Raw genomic sequence first — 21,912 nt, forward strand, 5'->3', positions numbered from 1 at the left:
TTCCGCCCATATGCTGGAAAGTAGAGAGAATTCAAAAAATTATATATTCATCGGCCATCATCGTTCTAGGCAGGAACACTCTACGAGGATGCATAAATATAGATTCAAGGTCTTAGTATGTAAGCTTTAAATTTGGACCCCTACTGATATATTTAGATTGCCTGTCCACTAGCAAACATACAATCTAAGCAATAAGCTACACCAGCCCTCATTTATGAAACTGCGCTACTCCGTAACTCAATCCTGATTACCGTTCGTGGAAGTAGGGCATTGTTAAACCGGTGACATCAATTTGAGTGTGGCGTAGCCCTATTGAAATTACAATCGATCATCGCCGAGTCAACGTCCAAAAGAAAGATAACGTAAACATCATCAATAACTAAATCATAAACACGGTCATGTCAGGTGACCAGTACACTACATCTTCACATCAGAAGCACCGGTAACGATAGGATAGCCTACGAACACCAGTTCGATACTTCTACTTAGAGTGAGGCAATATTACGTTAACAGACCATTGCACGAGTTGGAATGAAATGAAATCTATTGTCTAGCCTTTCCAGAAGGTCATGCGAATCACAAAGTAGATAGACAAAGTACACGAGACAAGAACACAAAAATAGAGACAAATGAGATAGTTACAGAAGAAGAGACAAAATCAAACATACAGATGAAAGCTTTTAGAGCCACAGAAAAATAAAGAAATGCAACCATTACATCATTCAAGGAGTGTGAGTGTATAGGAGATTCACCATCTGTTCCATCGAGGAGTGGTGAAGGAGGTCCTCCAGGCGAAGCTGGGGTGCGTGCTCTTGCAGTCGCAGCAGCACTTGTGACAAGCCCACAAGTTCACCGCCTGCTGCAAAATAGCATTCTGTTGGAGACACGACTGACTTATTTGTCAATGGCAGAGTCTCGGTCCACGCCTGATGCACGGCCTCTCGTAAAGCGGCCACCTTGGGCTCAGAAGAGTCCGCAGGCGGCGCGCCAATGACGATATCTGGTACGGGGGATTCCCTAACCATAGGAATCAGAGGCTGGCCGGCTTCAAGTTCCTCCACCGATGGCAAAAAGGTAGTGGATGGGCTTGACGAGAAGGAGCGGATCGTGAGACAGAGTTGGTCAAGCAAGTCCTCCGCCTGGATTGCGGACATGACTGATGTCGCTGTAATGAGGTCGATGTCAACGTGATCGCCTGCGGGAGTTGATAGGATCGATACATCCATAAGATCAAGTTCCGAGCCGATAAAGCCAGGCTCGTAGGACCCATCGCCCATCATCATAGCCCGATCCGGCTCAATGTTCTGGTGCTGGATAACACTGCTGAAGCGCATCCACCGCGGCCAATCCGTGCACTGCTCGACGATTGGGCGCAATCCGAGTGACTCGAACGGCATGTTGGCCACCTGCTGGTTCTGGATAGTGCGAAGGAGGTCCATCACAGTCCAGCGGTCCTGGAACTGAGCGCGGACGGGGACCACATTAAGACACGGGCCAACAATCCGGTCGATGTTGTCAATTGCCAAGTTCCGGCCGGAAATGGTGTGGCCGAATACAACGTCCGGTCGAGCTGCCATGCGAGCCAAGACTAGGGCCCAGGCGGACTTGGCGACGGTTGCGAAGGTGATGCCGTCGCTCGTGAGTGTGGTATTCGGTACCCGGCGCCGGACGGAGAGAACCTCATCGGAATCATCTCGGAGGCCCGGCTTGTGGCGCTCCACGAAGTTTGTCATCGTAGATCCCGCTAGAAGGGACCGCCAGTGTTCAATGGCAGCGGGGTCATCGGATGCCGGACAGAATGAGGTGAAGGTCGAGAAGGGCGGGCTGGAGGGTAGGGCTTGACCGGTATACGCGTTCTGCAAGGCCTCCCAAATGGTGGGGAGTGAGACACCATCGTATTGTGCGTGCGAAATGCGCATGATGAGGCGATGTGCATGGCCGCGTCGCTGCTGTGCCAGAACAAATTGAACGAAGGGATTCTCGATTTGAAGGTTGCCAGCCTTTCCTTCCTCGTACACTCTCTGGGTTGTTTCATCGAGGTCATCGGTGGGGATAACAAGGAAGACCGGATCAAGTTGCCGGAGGACTACCTGCCAGAATCGGGATTCATGTTCGGTGAAGACGGTGCGAAGAATGCTGAACTGCCGTACCAGTTCGAAGCAGCCCTGGCGGAGACGGTCCACATCCACTGGATCGGAGCTCTCGAAGTAGAAGTAGTTGAGCATCCAACGGGGCCGCGTCATGGCACCAATCAGCGCAATTTCCTGCATGCTGGTGGTGGGGCAAATCTCTTCGACGTGGCCTTCTTCGACTCCAACCTTCGCAGCAATTGCGTCCAGAAGGCTGGAATCACAGGTTGATGATCCTTTGCTCGGAGACAAGACAGGAGTCCCATCCCCAGGAGTGACAGGTGCGTTGGCTGTAGCCAGAGCAGCGATATCGACAAGGGAAGGATGGTTGAAGATATCAGCGACACTCACAAAGATCTTGGAGGCACGAGCGAGGCTGACCAGTTTCATGGCGACGATGGAATCACCACCCAAAGCAAAGAAACTGTCGTCTGCGCCGATTGACTCACGATCGATCATAAGCACATTCGCCCAGAGACTAGCTAGCGTGAGTTCCATCTCCGTCTTGGGGGGCCTCTTGCCGGCGGTAGCCAGCGAGTAGGTCTGCAATTGAGTGTCTGAGAGTGAATCGACCATGCGACTAAGCAGATTCCGATCCGCTTTTCCAAGGGAGTCAGTGGGCATGGTCTTGAGGGGGATGAAGAGGATGGGCTGCAAGTAATGGGGAACGGAGGTGTGCAGTGCAGACTGGACTGTAGTAAGCTCCTGTTGCAGGTTGGTAGTCATGGTATCGGCCAGGCTGTCGATTTCAACATCAGGAGACTGTACAGACTCATCGTACAGGTATACAACCAGCATGTTTCTGTTGCGGGACGAGACCAATGTAGTGTCCACCAAGACATCGTACGTTGAAGGAATGTGAGACTTGATGGAATGCTCGATCTCACGAGGGTCGATACGTTGGCCGTACATCTTCAGCTGAGTATCTTTGCGTCCCAGATACTCAATGCTACCATTGACATTGAACTTGACCATGTCACCGGTCCGGTAAACACGAGCGAATCCATCAGCAGGATATGTGTGTTGCATCCAATCGGGACGATCGATGAATGCGACCTCACTGGCTTGAGGTTGACCCAAGTAACCTTCCGACAGGATAGGTCCTTCAATGACCAACTCACCCAAGCAGCCCAGAGGAGCGAGCTTGTTGACATCTTCCGGCTCAGTAACCCACAACCGACAACCAACTGGGAACCCGATGTTGGCAAATGAGTCCTTAGGATGGGTGAACTGTGACACAGCACACCAGACCGATGCTTCGCTGGACCCATAAGCGTTGAGAAGGGTATCGACCTTGCCCGCCCAAACCTGTAAATTATCCTGGGACGGGCATTCCCCACTCAGAACTAACGTCTTCAGCTTGGGAACGTCAGTCGGGCGCATGCTGTTGGCGACGTTCGGGGTCAGGCAGGCCCAGTTTGCGCCTACCCGGTCAATGGCAGCAGCCAGATCCTTGGTCTGATCATGTTCAGAGATAACACACACAGTGCCACCACTGAGAAGAGTTGTGAAGATCTCCGCGTAGCTGACATCGGATGTGTAGGGGGCAGATTGCAGCACACGAGACTTGGATGTAATCTTCAATGCGGAGCCATGGTTTCGAATACTGGTACAGATGGCCCTGTGGTCGATCGCCATGACCTTCGGCTTAGCGTTGCTGTCAGAGGTAAAGACAAGGTATGCGGGCGATGAAGGATCAACGGCTGACCGAGCTCGGGGCAGGTCAGCACTGGTAGCTGCAAGCTCAGAGGCCGTGGTTGTATCAGCGATGACAACATGGCTGGACCCTATACCAGCAGCCAGGTCAGCATATTGTGGCGCCGCAATGACATGGTCAATGCCAGTGTCATGGACGATTTCTGTCAGACGCGAGACAGAGTCCTCTGGATTCAGATTCACGCATGCTCCGCCAGCCTTCAAGACGGCGAGCTGTGAGACAATGGCCCACTTGGATTTATCGAAGCACCAGCCTACAGTGCACCCCGCCGTCACCCCGAGCTTCACTAATGTGTCGCTGAATCGAGAGGATAGATGATCCAGTTCTTGATAGGTCAGACTGCCATCCCAAGCATCTACTGCTTTGCGCTGTGGGTGGAATCGAGATTGGACACCGAATAGATCGTGCACACGGGCATTAACGGGTTCAATAGGGGCGCCCATCCAGTCGAGAAGCTGGTCCACATCAGTTTGGCCAGTCATAGTGATATCCATCATAAGAGTGTTTTGAGGCAGGCGGAAGAGCTGGTGGATGAGATTCTCATAATGCTGCAGCAACCATCCCATTTGTTGTTCAGGAATAAGCATATCGTCGTATCTGACACGAACATCGAGTTCTGAGTCACCAAGGTGACACTCTATAATCAGTGGGTAGGTGTCAAAATCAAACTGCACCGAAGAGACTAGTTCTAGGTCTAGATCGTTCTCTGAGTCCTCTAGAATAGGTTGGATGATAAACAGATGACCGAAATCGGCAATGGCCGAGCCGTTTGGCTGGATTCGGCGGATGTTCTGTAAGCCGAACTGTTCGAATGGTGTCATATCCAGAGCCTGTTGTTGAATGCCGCCCATGAGCTCCTCGATTGTCTGGGCTCGGTCTAAGCGGACACGGATGGGTACCGTTGCAATCATCGGTCCCATTATGTCTGCAGCGCCACGAAGCGAAGTACTACGGCCGGAGAGAACATGGCCGAAGACAATATCATCAGAGGTAGTGTAGCGGCTGAGAAGGAGAGACCAGGCCGATTTCAACACGGTGGGTGTAGTGAAAGTAAGATTATCCCTCTGCGGAAGGCGAATGTGCAAGGAGCGGGTCTGGTTGGGTCGCAGAGATTGAGAAGAGTGGGCGGAGGTAGGGAATTGGGCGGGGAGATTTCCCTCAATCTGGGAGCGCCAGAATTCCTCGGATTCCTCACGGTCGGTGGTAGCGAGATGCTGGATAAATTTGCTGTATGGGATGACTGGGGGAAGGGCAGACAAGCCTTCCCGGTAGACGATACCAACTTGCTCGAACATGAATCCCTGACTCCAGCCATCGTAGACAGCATGGTGAGAGGTGTGAATCAGGCACGGGCGTGGATCGTGCTCGTCGCCAGGGACGATGGCGTTGCGCATCAAAGGTTGGCCATGGACCATAGGCGAGAGCTTATCGGCCCTCACGTAATCTTCCACAGAGTTCTCCCATCGCCAAACAAGCGGCTCAGCAATAACAACTTGGAAGGATTTGGAATCATCTGTGTAGATGATGCGGGTGCGCATGATCGGCTGCAGCTGGGCCAAGGACTCCCAGGCTTGTTGGTATTTCTCAAGATTGATATCAATGGGGAGTCGGAAGACAAGTCGCGATACATAAGCCGTCTCATCCTTAGCGGTGAGTGCCATTAGTGCCTCCTGCGAGGAGGTGCAAGGGTACATATCCTCGATCACACTGGCGTCCACCGCACATTGAGTGGTTGCTTGGGCCACAAGATCCTTGACTTGATCGTCAGGCAACAGACTGAAAGGCTCCGGTGGCGCATCGCTGGTCTTCTTCCTTGACAAGGAGCCATCGATATTCTCCGCCATCTGGTTCAATTTAGGATAATTAGTCACGTCCGCAACGCTCATGGAAAGTCCTGCTTTGCTGCCGGCGGCAACAAGCTTCATCGCGGCAATCGAGTCTCCGCCGAGGTGGAAGAAGTGGTCGTCTACACCGATGCTGTCGGTGCCGAGCACACGAGCCCAGAGCTGCGCGAGAGCCTTCTCTGTTTCGGTCGAGGGCGCTTTCTTGTCCACCTTGGAAAGAGCATATGAAGCTAGTGTCTCTGGCGAGAGGCCGTTCCCAACCGTCCTTAATACCTTTCGATCCAGTTTGCGGGAGGGGGATAAAGGCATGTGTGAGACGGGGATAAAGAGTTGTGGCACCATATGCTTGGGCAGAACCTCCAGCAGGCGGGCATGCAAGGCTTGGAAACTTCGTCGAAGTGGCCCAGAGAGGGGAACAAGTAGGGAGTCCACGTCCCCAGAGGCAGTCTCAGGCGCACAGATAAACGCAGTGAGGATCTTAAGACTGCCACGAGACTTCGGTGTTAGAACTTCGACCGCCACTTGGTATGAGTTGTTATCGTATACGGTTCGAATACGATGTTCGATTTCGCCCATCTCAATGCGTTGCCCGTGAAGCTTTACCTGGGTGTCTTTGCGGCCGATGAATTTGAAGCTTCCATCGCGGTTGTATCTGACCAGATCACCCGAACGGTACATGCGACCATTGCCTTTGTCGTGAGGAATCCACCATTTGGGGGGGTTGATGAATGCTGCCGCCGTCTTCTCGGGCTCGTTCAGATATCCCCTGGCAACAATCGGGCCCTCAATGAGGAGCTCGCCAGTGGAGCCAATAGGCAACAGCCGGTCGATATTATCTGGGTCTACAACCCACAGAGTGCATCCCAGCCCTCGGCCAATGTTAGTAGGGTCTTTGGTGGTACTGGTTTGAGCATTGCAGGTGGTGCAGACACAGCATTCGCTGGGTCCATAGCTGTTGATTATCTGCACATGATCAGACCATAAATTGACGACCTCTTTAGTGAGTGGTTCCCCACTGAGAACCAGAGTTTTGAGAGTGGGAATACTACTTGGTACCAAGAGACTGGCAACAGTGGTGGTAAGTTCCGTCCAGGTAACACGGTACTTGGCCATGGCATCCGTAAGGGCATTCATCCTCTCGTACTCTGAGGGAACACAGACACATCCTCCCAGCATCAGTGTCCCAATAATTTCGTCAAAGGAGACATCGAAGGTGTAAGAGGCAAACTGGAAGGCGCGGGTACCAGGACCAACTGACATCTCACTCAGATGCGCAACAAGACCAGTCACAAGGGAGCGGTGTTCCAAGATACTTCCCTTCGGCTTTCCAGTACTTCCAGAGGTATATACGATGAATACAGCATTGGAAGGCTGGGCAATGGCACCAACAGGCTCATTTGGGCAGGGGAGGCTGTCGAGGTAGTCGCCACCAATTGGGAGCACTCCCGATGGAGGGAGTAATGAAGAGAGCATTGCTGATGACGCCTGGTCACACACGACCAGGCTAGCATCGAGATCGTCAAGCAAAAGCTGGATTCGGTCCCTGGGATGCTCAGGGTTAAACATGCAGCAAACACCGCCAGCCTTCATCACCGCCAACATTGCGATAATAGTCCATGAGCATTTGTTGAAAACGAGAGGGATAATCATCTCCTGTTTGACCCCACGTGAAATAAGCTCGTGAGCCAACTTCTCAGCCAGCATGTTAAGTTGACTGTAGGTAAGCTCAACATCATACGAGGAAACGGCGGGAGCGTCAGGTTGCCTCCGAACCTGTTCCTCGAATTGGTAATGAACACAGGATTGGATAGTTTCCGGGCGATCCCTGTTCCATTCAAGAATCTGCTGTAGGTCTTCCTCACTGATGGTTCCAATCTCCTCTAGCGTATTGATATTTTCGTCGCCGCCTGCTTCCTGAATTGAGCTGAGACGCTCAATAGCACGGCTATAGCGACTGATGATCCGCTTAACTTCCTCACTGGAGATGACGTTGTCGTCAAACGAAGCTTTGATTTCGGCGCCATCGTCGAGAATGTTGCACTCTATGATCAACGCGTAGGGGTCCTGATCGTCGCCGCGGTCAACTACCACATTAGTGAGCCCCAAGAAATCAGACGGCTTAAATGGTGCCGTGTTTGGTTGGATGACGAGAAGGTTCTGGAATTCAACGGCTTCTTTAGCCTGTTCACTCATGAGGCGAATGTTCTGAAGACCGGTATGCTCGAAAGGTACCATCTCCAAATTCTGCTGTTGGATGCTTCGGAGGAAGTCGAGCGGAGGTTGGCTACCATCTACCGCGATGCTCACGGGAACTGTCGCAATGGTGGGACCAACAACCTGGTTGATGCCTGGGAGAGCTGCATTGCGACCAGAAACCGTGATCCCAAAAGTCACCTTCTCAGTTTCCGTCAGGCCAGCAAGAACAAATGCCCAAGCTGCTTTCAGAATGGTGGTGAAGGTAATGTCGGACGGCTGTCTTGACAAATGCACTGAGCTGATCGTACTGTTGTTCGGGTACGGTTGGTAGGTACGATCTTGCAAGATAGGATATGTCAGAGAGGGCTCTGCGAACTGAGCAGTCCAGAACTCAGTGGCAGATTCAGGGCTGGTTGCTCTGATATATTGGATGAACCGGTTATAGGGGACCTCTGGCAGAGCCATTTCGCTATTGTATTCAGCAGAGACCTGCTTGGTGAGGATAGGGATGGTCATTCCATCATAGATTGAGTGGTGGGCAGTCCAGACAAAGTATTTCTGCGTGGGGGCAGATACGATTGCATAACGTGCCATTGGCTGGCCATAATCTATTGGGTTAGACGAATCCTGCTTCAGGTAGGCATCCAAGTCATGAGCAGACTCCCAGGTCATGGTCTGTTTCAGGACAACTTGGAACAAGCCATCAGACGCGTTAACCATACGAGTACGCAAAATGGTGCTTCGCTCCGCGACCTTTTCCCAGGCTTTTTTGAATCGTGGTAGATCCAAAGTGTCTGGAATGGCAAAGACTGTTTGATTGGTGTAGGATGCTGCATGCTGACGGTTCAAAACCATGAGACCTTCCTGGAGGGGTGTGCAAGGGTAAATATCTTCGACGGCGGTGCGTGAAGTACCACACAGCGAGGCAGCCTCAGTAGCGAGCTGCTCGGGATCAAGCTGCGATGGTAGCAGGGAGAATGGCTCCAGCTGGTGCTCCTCACTTTGGTCAAGCAGACTGAGTTCCGTGGCCATTGCAGACAAGGTAGGCTTCTGGAAGACTGAATTGATAGTGAGAACAAGACCCTGGTTCCTAGCGGCGGCCACAAGTCTCATGGCTCCGATAGAATCGCCACCGAGGCGGAAGAAGCTGTCGGAGGGGTTAACTGTACTGCTATCTGAGAGTTCTAGAACATCAGCCCAGAGAGCAAGCATGATCTTCTCATTTGCGGTCAACGCTGCACATTCCTGGACGGTCACGAGCTGATACTGCTTCAATTGCTGCTCGTTCAGGCCGTCAACAAGCTTCTGCAGGGCCGCCCTTTCCAGTGGGAGACCGTTGACGGGGAAGTAAAGCGTTGGAATCAATTCCTCTGGCAGATGGCGTGCGAGTGTTTCTTTTAGATCTGTAAATTTAGCCCGAGGTCCGTCGGTGATGGGCATCAAAGAAACTTCTGCCCTGGTGTTGTTGACCTCGGCGTGGAAGACGGCCATGCATTGGCGTCCACCCAACTGATCCAAACTTATCACTTCAACAACAGCATCCTCCGTATCTAGGAGGGCCATCGTAAGTCGATTTTGAATGGAAGCCAGGTCGAACGTGCGACCATTCAGGGTCCGGCTGACATCCTTCAATCTCTGGAGCTCTTCGCCGCGCGAATGTGATATGACATCCACGCTCGACAGACTCATCTCAGGGGTATCAGCAAGAGTTCCGAGTACATTGGTGAAAGCTTGCATCAGTTCATCTGCTTGAGAGTTGCTGAGGATGGCCGTGAGATATGTCATGTGGATCTCGACACCAGGTACATCGTGGGTGGTGATACACAGACTGATGTCATACTATCGTGCAAGTTAGTAAGATCTGAGATTGCTTTCAGTTCTAGGACGAAGATAAATACCTCAGTTGGATCGGCTTGGTCCACAATCTGGAAATCAACCTGAGGAGGTGGGCCTTGGCTGGGCTGCCTTTGCAAAGAAAGGACAGTATTGAATAAGGCGACATCCTTGTTGCCCAGCTCATGCTGGATCGCTGCGAGTGATGTCTGTTGATGAGGAAGGCTGCTCATATAGCTCAGTTGAATATCCTTCAACAGCTTGTAGACCGACAGGTCGTCGACGAGGTGCAGTCTGCAGACCAGTAGGTTGATGAATGGGCCCACTGCATCGTAAATCCCATCAAGAGGCACGTCACGGCCCGAGGCCATGTAGCCAAACATGACATCTTCCTTCGATGTATAAGCTCGGAGGACCATTCCCCAAGCAGCCTGGACAAGATTGCTCATGGTAATACTTTGCGACTCGCAGAACCTTTGCAATTTTCCATCTTCATCAATATGAATGAGCATATCGTTGAAAGTCTTTGTCTCAGACCCGCTGTCTCCGTTGCCAATACGCATGTTGGGGAAATGGCAAGGCTGAGCACCAGTCAAACGGTCGGCCCAGTACTTGAGGGAGGCAGGTTTAGACAGGCTGTCCAGGTAGCGAACGTATTCGCTGTAGAGGGGGCCTGGCCCAGAGGGCAGCGTACTTTCATACGCAGAGACAAAATCACGGACTAGGAGTGCCAACGATGTGCCATCGACCAGGGTGTGGCTCAATTCAATTTGGCAGTAGATCGCTTCGGGGCCTTCGCAAATGGTCAGGCGATGACCAGGGACGGGCTTGGAGTAATCTGGGGATTGCTGGCCTTGGAAAAGTGAGACAACGTCCGTTCCGGAGAAAGTGAGGTGCTGAACCGTTGCTTGGTATGATCGCAATACAAGCTGGTCATAGACCCCATCTCCAGACAACGAACTGATGAAGACCGTTCGCAAGATGGAATGACGGTCCACAGTTTGCTGCCATGCTTTCAACAGACGTGGGAGGTCCACGGCACCAACATCCGATCTAGGCACAACTTCAAAAAGCTGGCGAACCTCATAAGTACCAGGCTGTCTGGTCTGACTAAGAAGGATGCCTTCCTGGATCGGCGAGCATGGGTACAAATCTTCCACGTTGTCAGGGGAAATTCCCAGTGCCGGTAAAACAGTGTTTGTGAAGTTCGACAAAGCAGGGTAACTGATCTTCATCAGAGGGAAGTCACTGAGAGTATGCTCCACCGAGCTGGCCACTAGATCTTGAGCGGCATATTGAATGGCCTTCTCGCATCGCTTGACCCAATCACGGATCTGTTCCTGACGGTCCGTATCGCGGTTGAAGAAGAATGAGACGCCCAGCTGACCGAAGGAGATAGCGGCAGAGATATCAAAGACTGCCAAACGACCCATACCTTCACTGATATTCTGAATCTCCTCATCCGCACGGAGGGGCTCTTTTTTCAATAGGGCATCACTTCGCTCCAGTTGTTGTGTTTGTCCGAGATAGTTGAAACATATCTCCATGGCCCTATGATCGTTGAAAGCCTTGCGACCTTCGGCACTGTAATGGCGGCAGGTAAAGTATGAGAATCCATTGTCGGTGAAGGAACGACGAACATCTTTTGTTCGCTTGATGGTATCCTTGACACTTTCATCCTTCCTCATACGCCTGTGAACTGGATAGAAGGTGGTAAACCATCCGACAGTTTCAGATAGGTCGATGGAGTTGTCCCAAGGTTCTCTGCCATGGCCTTCGCTGAAGATCGCAGGCACCGCACGGTCTGTGAAGGTCTGGTTGAAGGATTGCTGAATGGCCCCCAAGAGAATATCGATGGGTTCGGTTCGCAGTGCTGTGTTGGCCGCTCCAAGCAGGAGTGAGGTGGTGTTCTCATCAATTGTGAAACGGACTTCCTCGACATTCTTCCATGTGGGTAATTCTTGCATCCCCCAGTATGAAAGGTTGGCAGGGGGGATGTCGTTGGGCAATACCGACTTTGAAACCAATTGCTCTCCGAAGTGGCATTGCTCTTGTGCCCAGTTGTGGAATGGCATCGGAGCATGAGGGCTGCTACTCTCTGACAACAGGGAGGCTTCCAACTGAGCGACAATTACATGCCATGAGACAGCATCAACGACCAAATGGTGCGCGATGAGAGAGATGAGCTGTCCCTCTCGGCAATCAAAGCTTGACTCTCCTCTCTCCTCGTCACGAAGCGAAAAGTGATCTACCACGAAGATCGGCCCGTTTTCGATATCAACGTTTCGCTGAGAGGAGTTAATCACGTCGAGCATCTGCTGGCGGCTGGCGTCTGAATGGAAGCCAATTTTAAAGGAGCCATTAGACTGGCTCTGCACCATCTGCGACCACTCCCCGTTCTCGCTCCTGATAAATTTCGCACGCAACATGGAGTTCCGGGCCACAATTTGCTCGATGGCAGATGCAACTGCAGCCGTCGAGACGGGGCGGGTCAAGCGCAGCAAAACGCTCTGGTTGTAATGATGCTCGGTTGCCTGGCGAACAACGTCGTTGAAATATACCTTCTGGATGGGCGATAGGCTGAAAGGCACATCGTACGTTTCTTGTCTAGTGACAGCACGGTCGCCGGTTGAGCTTGCGCGACTAACCACTGCCGCCAACGACTTCGGGAGCAAAATATCTTGAACGCTAAGCTTGATTCCAACGGCTCTGCAGCGGGAAACAATCTGCATAGCAGTAATTGAATCTCCACCCAAGCTCATGAATGATCGGTTCAAGCCTATAGACTTCTCAGGGATGTTCAGGACTTGGCTCCACACCTGTGCCAGCTGCTTCTCTAAGGCGGTTGTGGGTAGGTTAACACTGGCAGAGGAGATATTCACAATCCGGCGGTAGGTGTCTTCGGTTATGCTGGTGACCCAACGTGTGATGGGAACGCGGTTTATCTTCCGTGATGCAGTCAATGGGATGGAGTCCAAGACAATCCAGACGGAGGGAACCATGTAGCTAGGCAGTACACTTGTCAGTTCCTCCTCAATCTCCATGATAAGAGGCTGGGCCGTGGACTTCGCATCATCGGAAATGAGCTCGACGCAATCACCTTCAAGGGCCAATGGTTGCAAATCTGCAAGCGCCACCACAGCAACGAGCTTGCCTTTGCACGGGCCAGTCTTGGGAAGAGTAACCATTCCAGCTTCAACCGCTTTTTGAGCACGGAGGTGAAACTCAATCTCGCCTAACTCGATACGCTGGCCATGGAACTTGACCTGGCTGTCTTTGCGACCGGCAATGTTCAGAGTTCCATCGGGGTTGTAACGAACGAGATCACCAGTGCGATAGAATTTGTACTGAGGTGTCTCCTTTCCGTGCATCCATGCTGGGTTTTCAACGAATGCATCTCTCGTCTTTTCCGGCTCGTTCAGATAGCCTCGCGAGACATTTGGCCCTTCGATGAGCAGCTCACCCACACAGCCGACAGGGGCAAGGCGATTATAATCAGAAGTCTCCACGACCCAGTACCGGCAGGCGGTACCACTGCCGATGTTCGCAGGCGAGACGGTGGCACTCGGGTTTGCATGGGATGCCCAAATAGTGCATTCTGCCGGTCCGTACGAGTCGATCATGTTTACTTGGCTTGCCCAGCGATCGACCAGGCTTTGTGATACGGCTTCACCACCTAGAACGAGTGTCTTAAGGTGGGGGACCTCCTTGGGGTCCACCAGGGCAGCGACTGTCGGGGCCATGAACGTCCATGTGATTTGCATGGAGTTGATCACCCCGGCAAGATTGTTGACTCTGTCATGCTCGGTGGGAATGCAAAGAGTGCCTCCCTTCATCAGCGTGAAGAATGTTTCGCCCATGCTAACATCGAAGCTGTACGAAGCAAACTGCAGCACCCGCGAACCTGGTCCACCAAATCCTAGGCCTTCACCGTGCTGGGCGGCCACGGTGCAAACTGAATTGTGCTGAACGATGATGCCTTTAGGCTTTCCAGTACTACCAGATGTGAAGATCATGAAAACTGGATTGGTAGGCTGGACTTGAAGCGACGCGCGCTGAGATGTCGAGACGGGGGCCAATTCTTGAATTAGGGTTTTGGTGATCGGGACAACAGAAGCCGAGACGGACCCGAAGAGGCCCTGGTGTTGTGGCGAGGTAAGGACGAGGTGAGAGCCCGTGTCTTCAATTAGGGCCTGAAGGCGGGTCACTGGGTGGTCAGGATTTAACATGACGCAGGCTCCTCCTGCCTTAACAACGGCGACCATGGTGAGCACCGTCCAGACGGATTTGTCGAAGCACAGAGGCAGCAGGGTCTCGGGCTTGACAGAGTATTCGGTAGACAGATGATAAGCCAGTCTCGAGGACAGCTCATCAAGCTCACCGTAAGTCAAACTTCCGTCCCACGCCTCAATAGCCATATTTCCGGGGTTGAGAGTGGCTTGTTGGGAGATCTTCTCGTGAACACACTCATTGACCGCGGTCGGTGCCACAGCGTTCCACTCCCAGATCTGCTTCTCATCTTCTTTGCTGAAGAGATCGATATCCCCTAGCTTAACATCGGCAGATGGGCGAATGATCTGTCGCAAGACATGTTCGAAGTGACCCAGAAGCTTCTCCGTCAGATCCACCGACAGAACATCGTCATCAACACGAGCTTCCAAGTGAACGCTGCCATCCCCGAGGTTACATTCAACTACCAAAGCGTAAGGATCAAACTCCGTCATGTCCGTCGGAACGACCTCGAGCTCAGCAAACGCTCGTCTCCCGTCTGCCTTAGGCTGGACGACGAATAGGTTGGTGAAGTCAGTCGCTGCCAACACCTGAGGGCTGATCTGACGAATGTTTCGCAGTCCGACATGCTGGAAGTTCATCATCTCGACATTCTGCTCGTGTTGGCTGTCAAGAAAGCTTTGAAGGGACGTCTCGGAGTTCAGGTGAACGTTCATCGGAACGGTTGTGATAGTCGGACCAACAATGCCCTCGATGTGGGGGACGAGAGCATCACGTCCCGAAAGCGTCAACCCGTAAAGAATGTCCTCGGAGTCAGTGTACCGTGCCAAGACAATAGCCCAGGCTGCTCGTAAGAGGATAGCCATGGTCAGGCTAGATCCAGATTCTAAGGCTACCTCGACATCGCGGTGACAGGTTTTCTTCGCCCTGGGTTGGTAGGTCGCGTATGGCAACCGAGGGAAGGAGGAGGGTGGCTCTTGAGGAGCCATCGAGCGCCAGAATTCCTGTGATGCCTCAGGATCGGTCTCTTGAACGTATTCCACGAATTGAGCGTATGACGGTGCTGTAGAGGGCTGGAAAGTGCCCATGTAGGCCTGTTCCAGCTGTTCGAACAAGAGTGGGACAGTCCATCCGTCATACACGGCGTGGTGAGCAGTCCAGACGAAGACAAAAGACTCGCCATCTTCAACGATCGCATAGCGAGCTAATGGGGTGCCACTGGTCACGGCAATGGCATGGTCGCGCTGGAGATATTCCTCCAAGGAAGAGCCTTGTTGCCATTCGAGCTTAGCAGCGTCCTCCGTCAACACAACTTGGTACGATGTAGAGCCGATAGTGACAATACGGGTGCGTAGGATGGAGTGGAAATCAACCAAGGTTTGCCAGGCGTCTTTGAATCGCTGCATATCAAAGCCAGCTGGCAGCCGGAATGCAGATTGAGCGACATAAGAACCAGTGTGGGTGTTTGACATTGAGAACACACCCTCCTGCAGAGGGGTACAAGGATATACATCCTGGATGTCACTGCGCGCGATGGAGCAATGCCCTGCGGCTTCCTCCAGCAACGCGTCAGTATTGGTGGTATTCTTTAACATCGAGAATGGTTCATAAACATTTTCTTGTTCGTCAGCCTTGACTAGTTCAACGCGTTGCGCCATCTGAGACAATTCCGGATACCGGAATATATCAGCGACAGTAAGCAAGAGGTTTGCTTCCCGTGTTGCGACGACCAGTTTCATAGCACCAATTGAATCGCCCCCAAGTCGGAAAAAGTTATCGTTGCGACCCACAACGTTAGGATCTTTTCCTAAAACAGCTGCCCACAGAGTCTGCAGCTGCTCCTCCTCCTTGGTCTGGGGGGCGGCCTTGTCCTGGTTGGCTAAGGCATACATCTCCATCTGCTCGTGGGAAAGGCCGGGGACGGCACGGCGGAGCGCAATCCGATCGACCTTGCCCGAGATAGTCATTGGGATGTGAGAGATTGGGATGAACAGACTGGGAAGCATGTACACGGGCAATGTCTCTGACAGGACCTTCTCAAGGGCTCGCAGTTCCGCCGTGAACTCGGCTGATAGTGGGACAAAGAGTTCATTTTCCGTAGGGAATGCGTTCTCCATCTTGAGGAAAGCTACCAATGTCTGCTGAGGCAACACGACCGAGTCCACAGTGACATGCGCGGCACCCGGCAGATTCTCCAGGATTGCATGCTCTATCTCGCCCAGCTCCACACGCTGGCCTCGGACTTTGATCTGAGTGTCCTTGCGGCCAATGAACCGAAGCTGACCATCTGGATAGTAGCGGACCAGATCACTGGTTTTGTAGAAACGGCGTGGCTGACCATTCTCGGGCTTAGGCAACCAGGCTGGGTCTTCGAAGAAAGCTGCCTTTGTCTTTTCGGGCTCATTCAGGTATCCCCTAGTGACCAAGGGGCCCTCAATGACCAGTTCACCAATGCAGCCAACGGGAAGGAGCTTGTTAGTATTCTCAGGATCTGTCACCCAGAGGCGGGTTCCAACGGCATGCCCTAATCCTGCGGGGTCACTGTCTGCGGTCAAGGGATCCGTCCCCATGCTGTAAATGGTACATTCCGTAGGTCCATAAACGATGCGCAACTCCAGAGCATCGGTCCACGGGGAGATATCTTCGCGTGAGATCGCCTCACCTCCCAGAACGACTGTCTTCAGAGTGGGAACGGTTTCTGGGGAGAGCAGGCCGAGAACCCGGGGTGTCAGGAAAGCCCAGTTGACCCTGAGTTTGTGGATTGCGCCGGCCAAATCATCGACGCGGTCTTTTTCACATGGGATACAGACCGTGCCACCACGTGTCAACGTGGTGAATGTGTCAGAGACACTAGCGTCGAACGCATAGGCAGAAAACTGCAGGACACGCGAGCCCGGCCCGACACCCCATTCAGACCCGTGAGCTTGAATGCTGGTGATGAGGGATCGATGCTCGAGGACAATACCCTTCGGCTTTCCAGTACTGCCAGACGTGAACGACACGAAGGCTGGATTAGACGGTTGCGCCTGAGGAAGGGTGCAGTTGTCGGTGGGTGCAGGAAGTTCGGCGAGGAAGCTTTCGTCCACGACAACAATATGTTCCACGAGGCCTTCAAGCAGTTTGGCATGCTGCGCTGATACAACTGCAACACGAGCCTGGCATCCATCTAGTATATCTTGAATGCGGGATAGCGGATGGGCAGAACTCAGACCAACACCAGCACCACCAGACTTCATGATCGCCACCATAGTCACTGTTGCCAATTTGGACTTCTCGAAGCAATGGGGAATCAGTACCTCCGGTCCAGCCCCCAGCTTCGCCAAGTGGTGGGCTAACTTTTCGGACAGCACGTCGAGCTGGGAATAGGTGTACTCGCCATCCCAAGCGCACACTGCCTGCGCATCAGGTTGCTTCTTGACTTGATCGTAGAAGTATTCATGCACACAACCCGACTCCGCAACTGGTTCAGCCTTGTTCCACTCAAAGATCTGGGCTCGGTCCTGATCATTAAATAGGTCAATATCGGCCGGCTTGACTCCGGCTTGGTCTACAATTCCGTAGATCGCAGCGCTGAATGTATTGGCAAGATTCATGGCATCGCCTTGTGTCAACAAAGAGGACCAGTAGCCGATGGAAATCTCAACATCCTCAGTAGTTATGTCAATAGCAACGGCAAGATCGAACTGTCAAAAGAAACACCTGTTAGTGGCTTTCTCTAGGATTCGGAGTGGGCTTCAAGGGTTTCACTTACATCTGTCGGGTCATCTTCTTCAACTGCCCGGAAAGAAAGCGCATCGCCAAATTGCTGGTCCGGAACACCTTTCTGGAGAGAGATGATGCTGTTGAACAAGGGCATACCGGATAGATTCAGACCATGCTGAATCTGTGCCAGGGAACAATGCTGGTGGGCCAAAGCGGTAAAATAGTCGCTCTGCATAGTGTCGACCGCGTCCAGAGCAGCCTGGTGCTGGTCCAACCGCACCCGACAAACCAGCATATTAATGAACGCTCCCACAGCGTTCTCTATGCCTCTCACAGGTACATCACGGCCAGAGGCCACGTAGCCAAAGCAGACATCGTCGGATCCAGTGTACGCCCGGAGAACCAAAGCCCATGCAGTTTGTATCACATTAGCAATAGTGACTCCATGTGCTACGGAAAACTTTAACAGATCCTTCATTCCGGCGAAGGGAACTTTCACAGACCGGATCTGCTTGGAGGCCCCATCGCGAGGGTACATGGGAACAATGGTCGGTTGAACTCCTGCAAGGTAGCCGGTCCAGTGACTCATGGACTCGCCTTGGGAGTGCTCCGGAGAAGAGATGTAGTGGATATAGTCACTGTACAACGATGCAGGCTCCGTGAACGATTTGCCGTCAAACGCCAGTGACATCTCCTGCAAGACTACCTCGGTGGACCCACCATCCACGATCGCATGGCTGAGCTCCACCATCATGTAGACGTTGTCGCCACGGGTACGACAGATGGTGAGATGGTGCTGGGGTTCTGAGGGGTTGTAGGTTGGCGAAGGCAGAGACTTCAGGAACTTGGTTACCTCCACTTCATCATCTGAGCACATGTACTCGCAGCAATATACGCTGGCAGTGACGTTCTTGAGTACGATCTGCTGGAAGATACCACCGGCGTCGACGAAGATGCTTCTGAGAGATTGGTGGCGATCTACAACGCCCTGCCAGGCACGCTGAAGACCCAAAATCGTCGTGTTTGCATCCATAATGGAAAGCACTTTAAGGACACGTCGAATTTCATACGTGCCGGGGAATTTGACCTGGCTCAGAAGAATGCCATCCTGGACAGGGGAACAGCCGTAGACATCTTCCACGTCGTCCTTGCTAGAGAGTCCAGCTTTGGACAGAAGCGCATCGTCGATGGCAGCAGTTCGCTCGGCAGCCGTGGAAGCCGGGGCAATAACGGTGTCCTCCTCCACAGACACCTGGGATGAGCGGACGGTCTTGGAAGCCAAATCAATCAGGCTCTTGGCCCGAACCACATCTAGCACCGAGACCTTCAGCTGCTCCCGGCGGCACCGCGCCACCACTTTCATGGCCGTAATAGAATCACCACCCAAAGCAATGAAAGACCGGTTATACTTCAGCTTCGGCAATGGAAGACCCAGCTCCTCCGCCCAAATTTCTTGCAGAAGAAGCTCCATTTCGGATAATTGCACGGTCTCGCTGGTTTCTTCTTCTTCTTCCATGATACCGGCAACTTCGTTATAAGTGTCTTCGTCCATATCACGAACCCATTGATTCAAAACAACACCATTGACCTTCCCGGACGTCGTGAATGGAAGGGCAGCCACCACCACCCAGAAGGTGGGTACCATATAGCCGGGAACCTGGGCGGCAAGACGGGTAGAAATCTCAGGGATGAATCCGCGTGCTTGCTTTCTCTGGTCGATCAACAGCTCGTGCACGTCGGCGTCTCGTGGCCCCTCATAGGGGAAGGCATGGAGCGAGAGGACAGCCACCAGGTTTCCTTTACAAGGCCCTGCCTTGGGAAGCAGCACGCGAGCATGACGCACCGTGGGGTCCACGGAGAGACGCTGCTCGATCTCGCCTAGCTCCAAACGCTGGCCTCGAAGTTTCACCTGGCGGTCCTTTCGCCCAATAAAGCTGATTGTGCCATCGCTGTTGTTTCTGACGAGGTCACCGGTCTTGTAGAATCGGAATGGGGCTGGCTTGGAGGTCATGTTTTGGAGGAACACGGGTGCCTCGTCCAGGAATACCGCCTCGGTCTTCGCAGGCTCGTTGAGGTAGCCTCTGGCAACAATCGGACCTTGGATGAGCAGCTCACCCACTGCCCCGATTGGGACAAGGCGGTTGTGGTCATCTGGGTGGACGACCCAGCAGACCGCACCGTAACCGCGCCCGATGTTCGCCGGGTCGGCAGCCGGAGTGAGGTGGGGGTTGATCGTTGCGGCGACGGAACATTCACTGGGACCATATCCTAATGCCATAGGTTAGCAAATGGATTCGGCCCACATCAGCAAGCACGGAACCTACCGTTAATCAGATGCAGCTTGCCCGCCCAGGTCGTAACATCGACCTGACTCAATGCTTCACCTCCCAAAGCCAGAGTCTTCAGAGTGGGCACATCAGCGGGGTCGACCAAGCGCACCACCGAAGGGGTCATGAAGGTCCATGTGATGCGCAGCGCGTTGATGATATGAGCGATTCCATGCTGTGCCAGCTCATCGCTGGGGAAGCAAACGCAGGCACCGGTAGTGAGAGTGGTGAAGATTTCGAGCATGCTAACATCGAATGTGTACGGTGTCATCTGTAGGATTCTGCTAGTCGGGTCGATCTCGCCCGCTGTGACGTGCTGGATTGCAGCCGTGAGGAAGGACTCATGTTCCACCACACAGCCCTTGGGGGTTCCAGTACTGCCGGAGGTGAAGATGATGTACAGAATGTTTTTGGGTGTGACTGCAACCGCTGGAGATGCTTTCTGCGCCGGAAGTGCCATCACACTTTCCTGATGAACAGAGAAAACATTGCGGTTGTCCTGCCAGAGCGATTCATATTGCTGGGAGGTTAGAATCAAAGGAGCCTGCAGCTGCTCCATAATTTCCATCAAACGGGACCGAGGCTGTTTCGCGTCCAGATTCACAATGGCACCGCCCGCTTTAACGACAGCGATCATGGTGACGATTGCCCATTTGGACTTCTCGAAGAACAGAGGCACGGCCACTTCAGGGCCCACACCCCGATCCACCAGAGAGTGGGCCAAGCGATCTGTGAGCGCCTGCAGCTCGCCGTATGTCATGCACCCATCTGGGCCTTGGATGGCAAGAGCCTCGGGCTCTTTGCGGGCCCGCTCATCGATGAGATGATGCAGGCAGCGGGAGACCACTTCGGGCATCCGCTTGTTCCATTCCCAGATCTGGTGCATTCCATCCTGGCTCATTAAACTTACCTCGGAGAGGGGGGTTCGGGGGGCTTTGATGATCTCACCGAGTACGTGGCTGAGAGTTGCCGCGCAGTGTGTTGCCTGCGAGGCGGGGATCAAGGAAGTCGGACACTGCAGGTCGACGACAAACTGGTCCTGTAGGTACCGGGCGTGAATGGCAAGGTAATTGCCCGGCTTGGTGCTCCTTGTCAGCAACATCCCAGTCGATCACAATCATCGCGCCAGAGTCCGTACCTGTTCCCGCTCCGGGGATTCTCCATCATACAGCATCACAACGCTGTTGAAAGCTGGACCACCCGCTCGGGCGGACAATTCCTGGAATTCGGCCGGTGTCATCAGGGCGGATGACGAAACACTGGCCTGCAGCTTCTCTTCCGCGTCGACGAGCGTCTTCAGCACGGACTTGCCCCCGTCGATCTCCGCCTGGTAGACACCCACATGAGGCACACCGGCGACGAATCGAACGAAGAGAAACCCGATCGCCTCGGTATCGGCGTACGCGGAGAGAACCATGGCCCAGGCGACATTCAGCACACTCAGGACCGACAGTCCATGGCGTTCGCAGAATGCAGCCAGGGCCTTTCCCTGGGACACGGTTCCCAGGTCCAGGGGGATTTGCGCCTGGTCGGTCTGCTCTTTATCTATAATAACTCCGTCAGTGAGGGTGGGGAAAAAGAAGGAACTCCCCTTGGATCCCATGGGGATTTGGGCCGTGATGGCCTCGAAAGCGGTGTAGTCTCCGGCGTCACCCATTGTGATTAGTATAACTTGGTGATCGAGTTTAAAGGTACGTAAAAGTTGGTGGGAATGCAATTAAAAGGGTAGAGGAAGAGGTAACAGGAGAGGGAGAAGTTGGCAAGACAATGACGGTCGTAGTGTAAGGAGAGAAAGAATGATAAAGTCTGATTGCTTCACGGAAGATCAGAGCTGAGCAGTTCTATAGACCAGGCACGTTTGGTAGATACGGTAAGTACATCCGCCAGAAAGGTGGGAAGAACTGGGTAGATATTAATCCTCGACGGCGACGGCG

At 53.1% G+C, this 21,912-nt stretch overlaps 1 protein-coding gene across 1 annotated transcript; it reads right to left on the reverse strand.

The window, feature by feature from the left end:
* Positions 1-722: 722 nt before the first annotated feature.
* BDV37DRAFT_280762 (uncharacterized protein) lies at positions 723-21,635 on the reverse strand (the record flags this gene model as incomplete). The annotated part of the gene is made up of 5 exons (XM_032086652.1): positions 723-9,725; positions 9,785-17,632; positions 17,701-19,919; positions 19,976-21,056; positions 21,117-21,635. The coding sequence occupies 5 exons, from the start codon at positions 21,633-21,635 to the stop codon at positions 723-725; spliced, it is 20,670 nt and encodes a 6,889-aa protein (XP_031943799.1).
* Positions 21,636-21,912: the final 277 nt, after the last annotated feature.

The sequence above is a fragment of the Aspergillus pseudonomiae genome, assembly GCF_009193645.1.
Source record: "Aspergillus pseudonomiae strain CBS 119388 unplaced genomic scaffold BDV37scaffold_16, whole genome shotgun sequence".
NCBI lineage: Eukaryota > Fungi > Ascomycota > Eurotiomycetes > Eurotiales > Aspergillaceae > Aspergillus > Aspergillus pseudonomiae.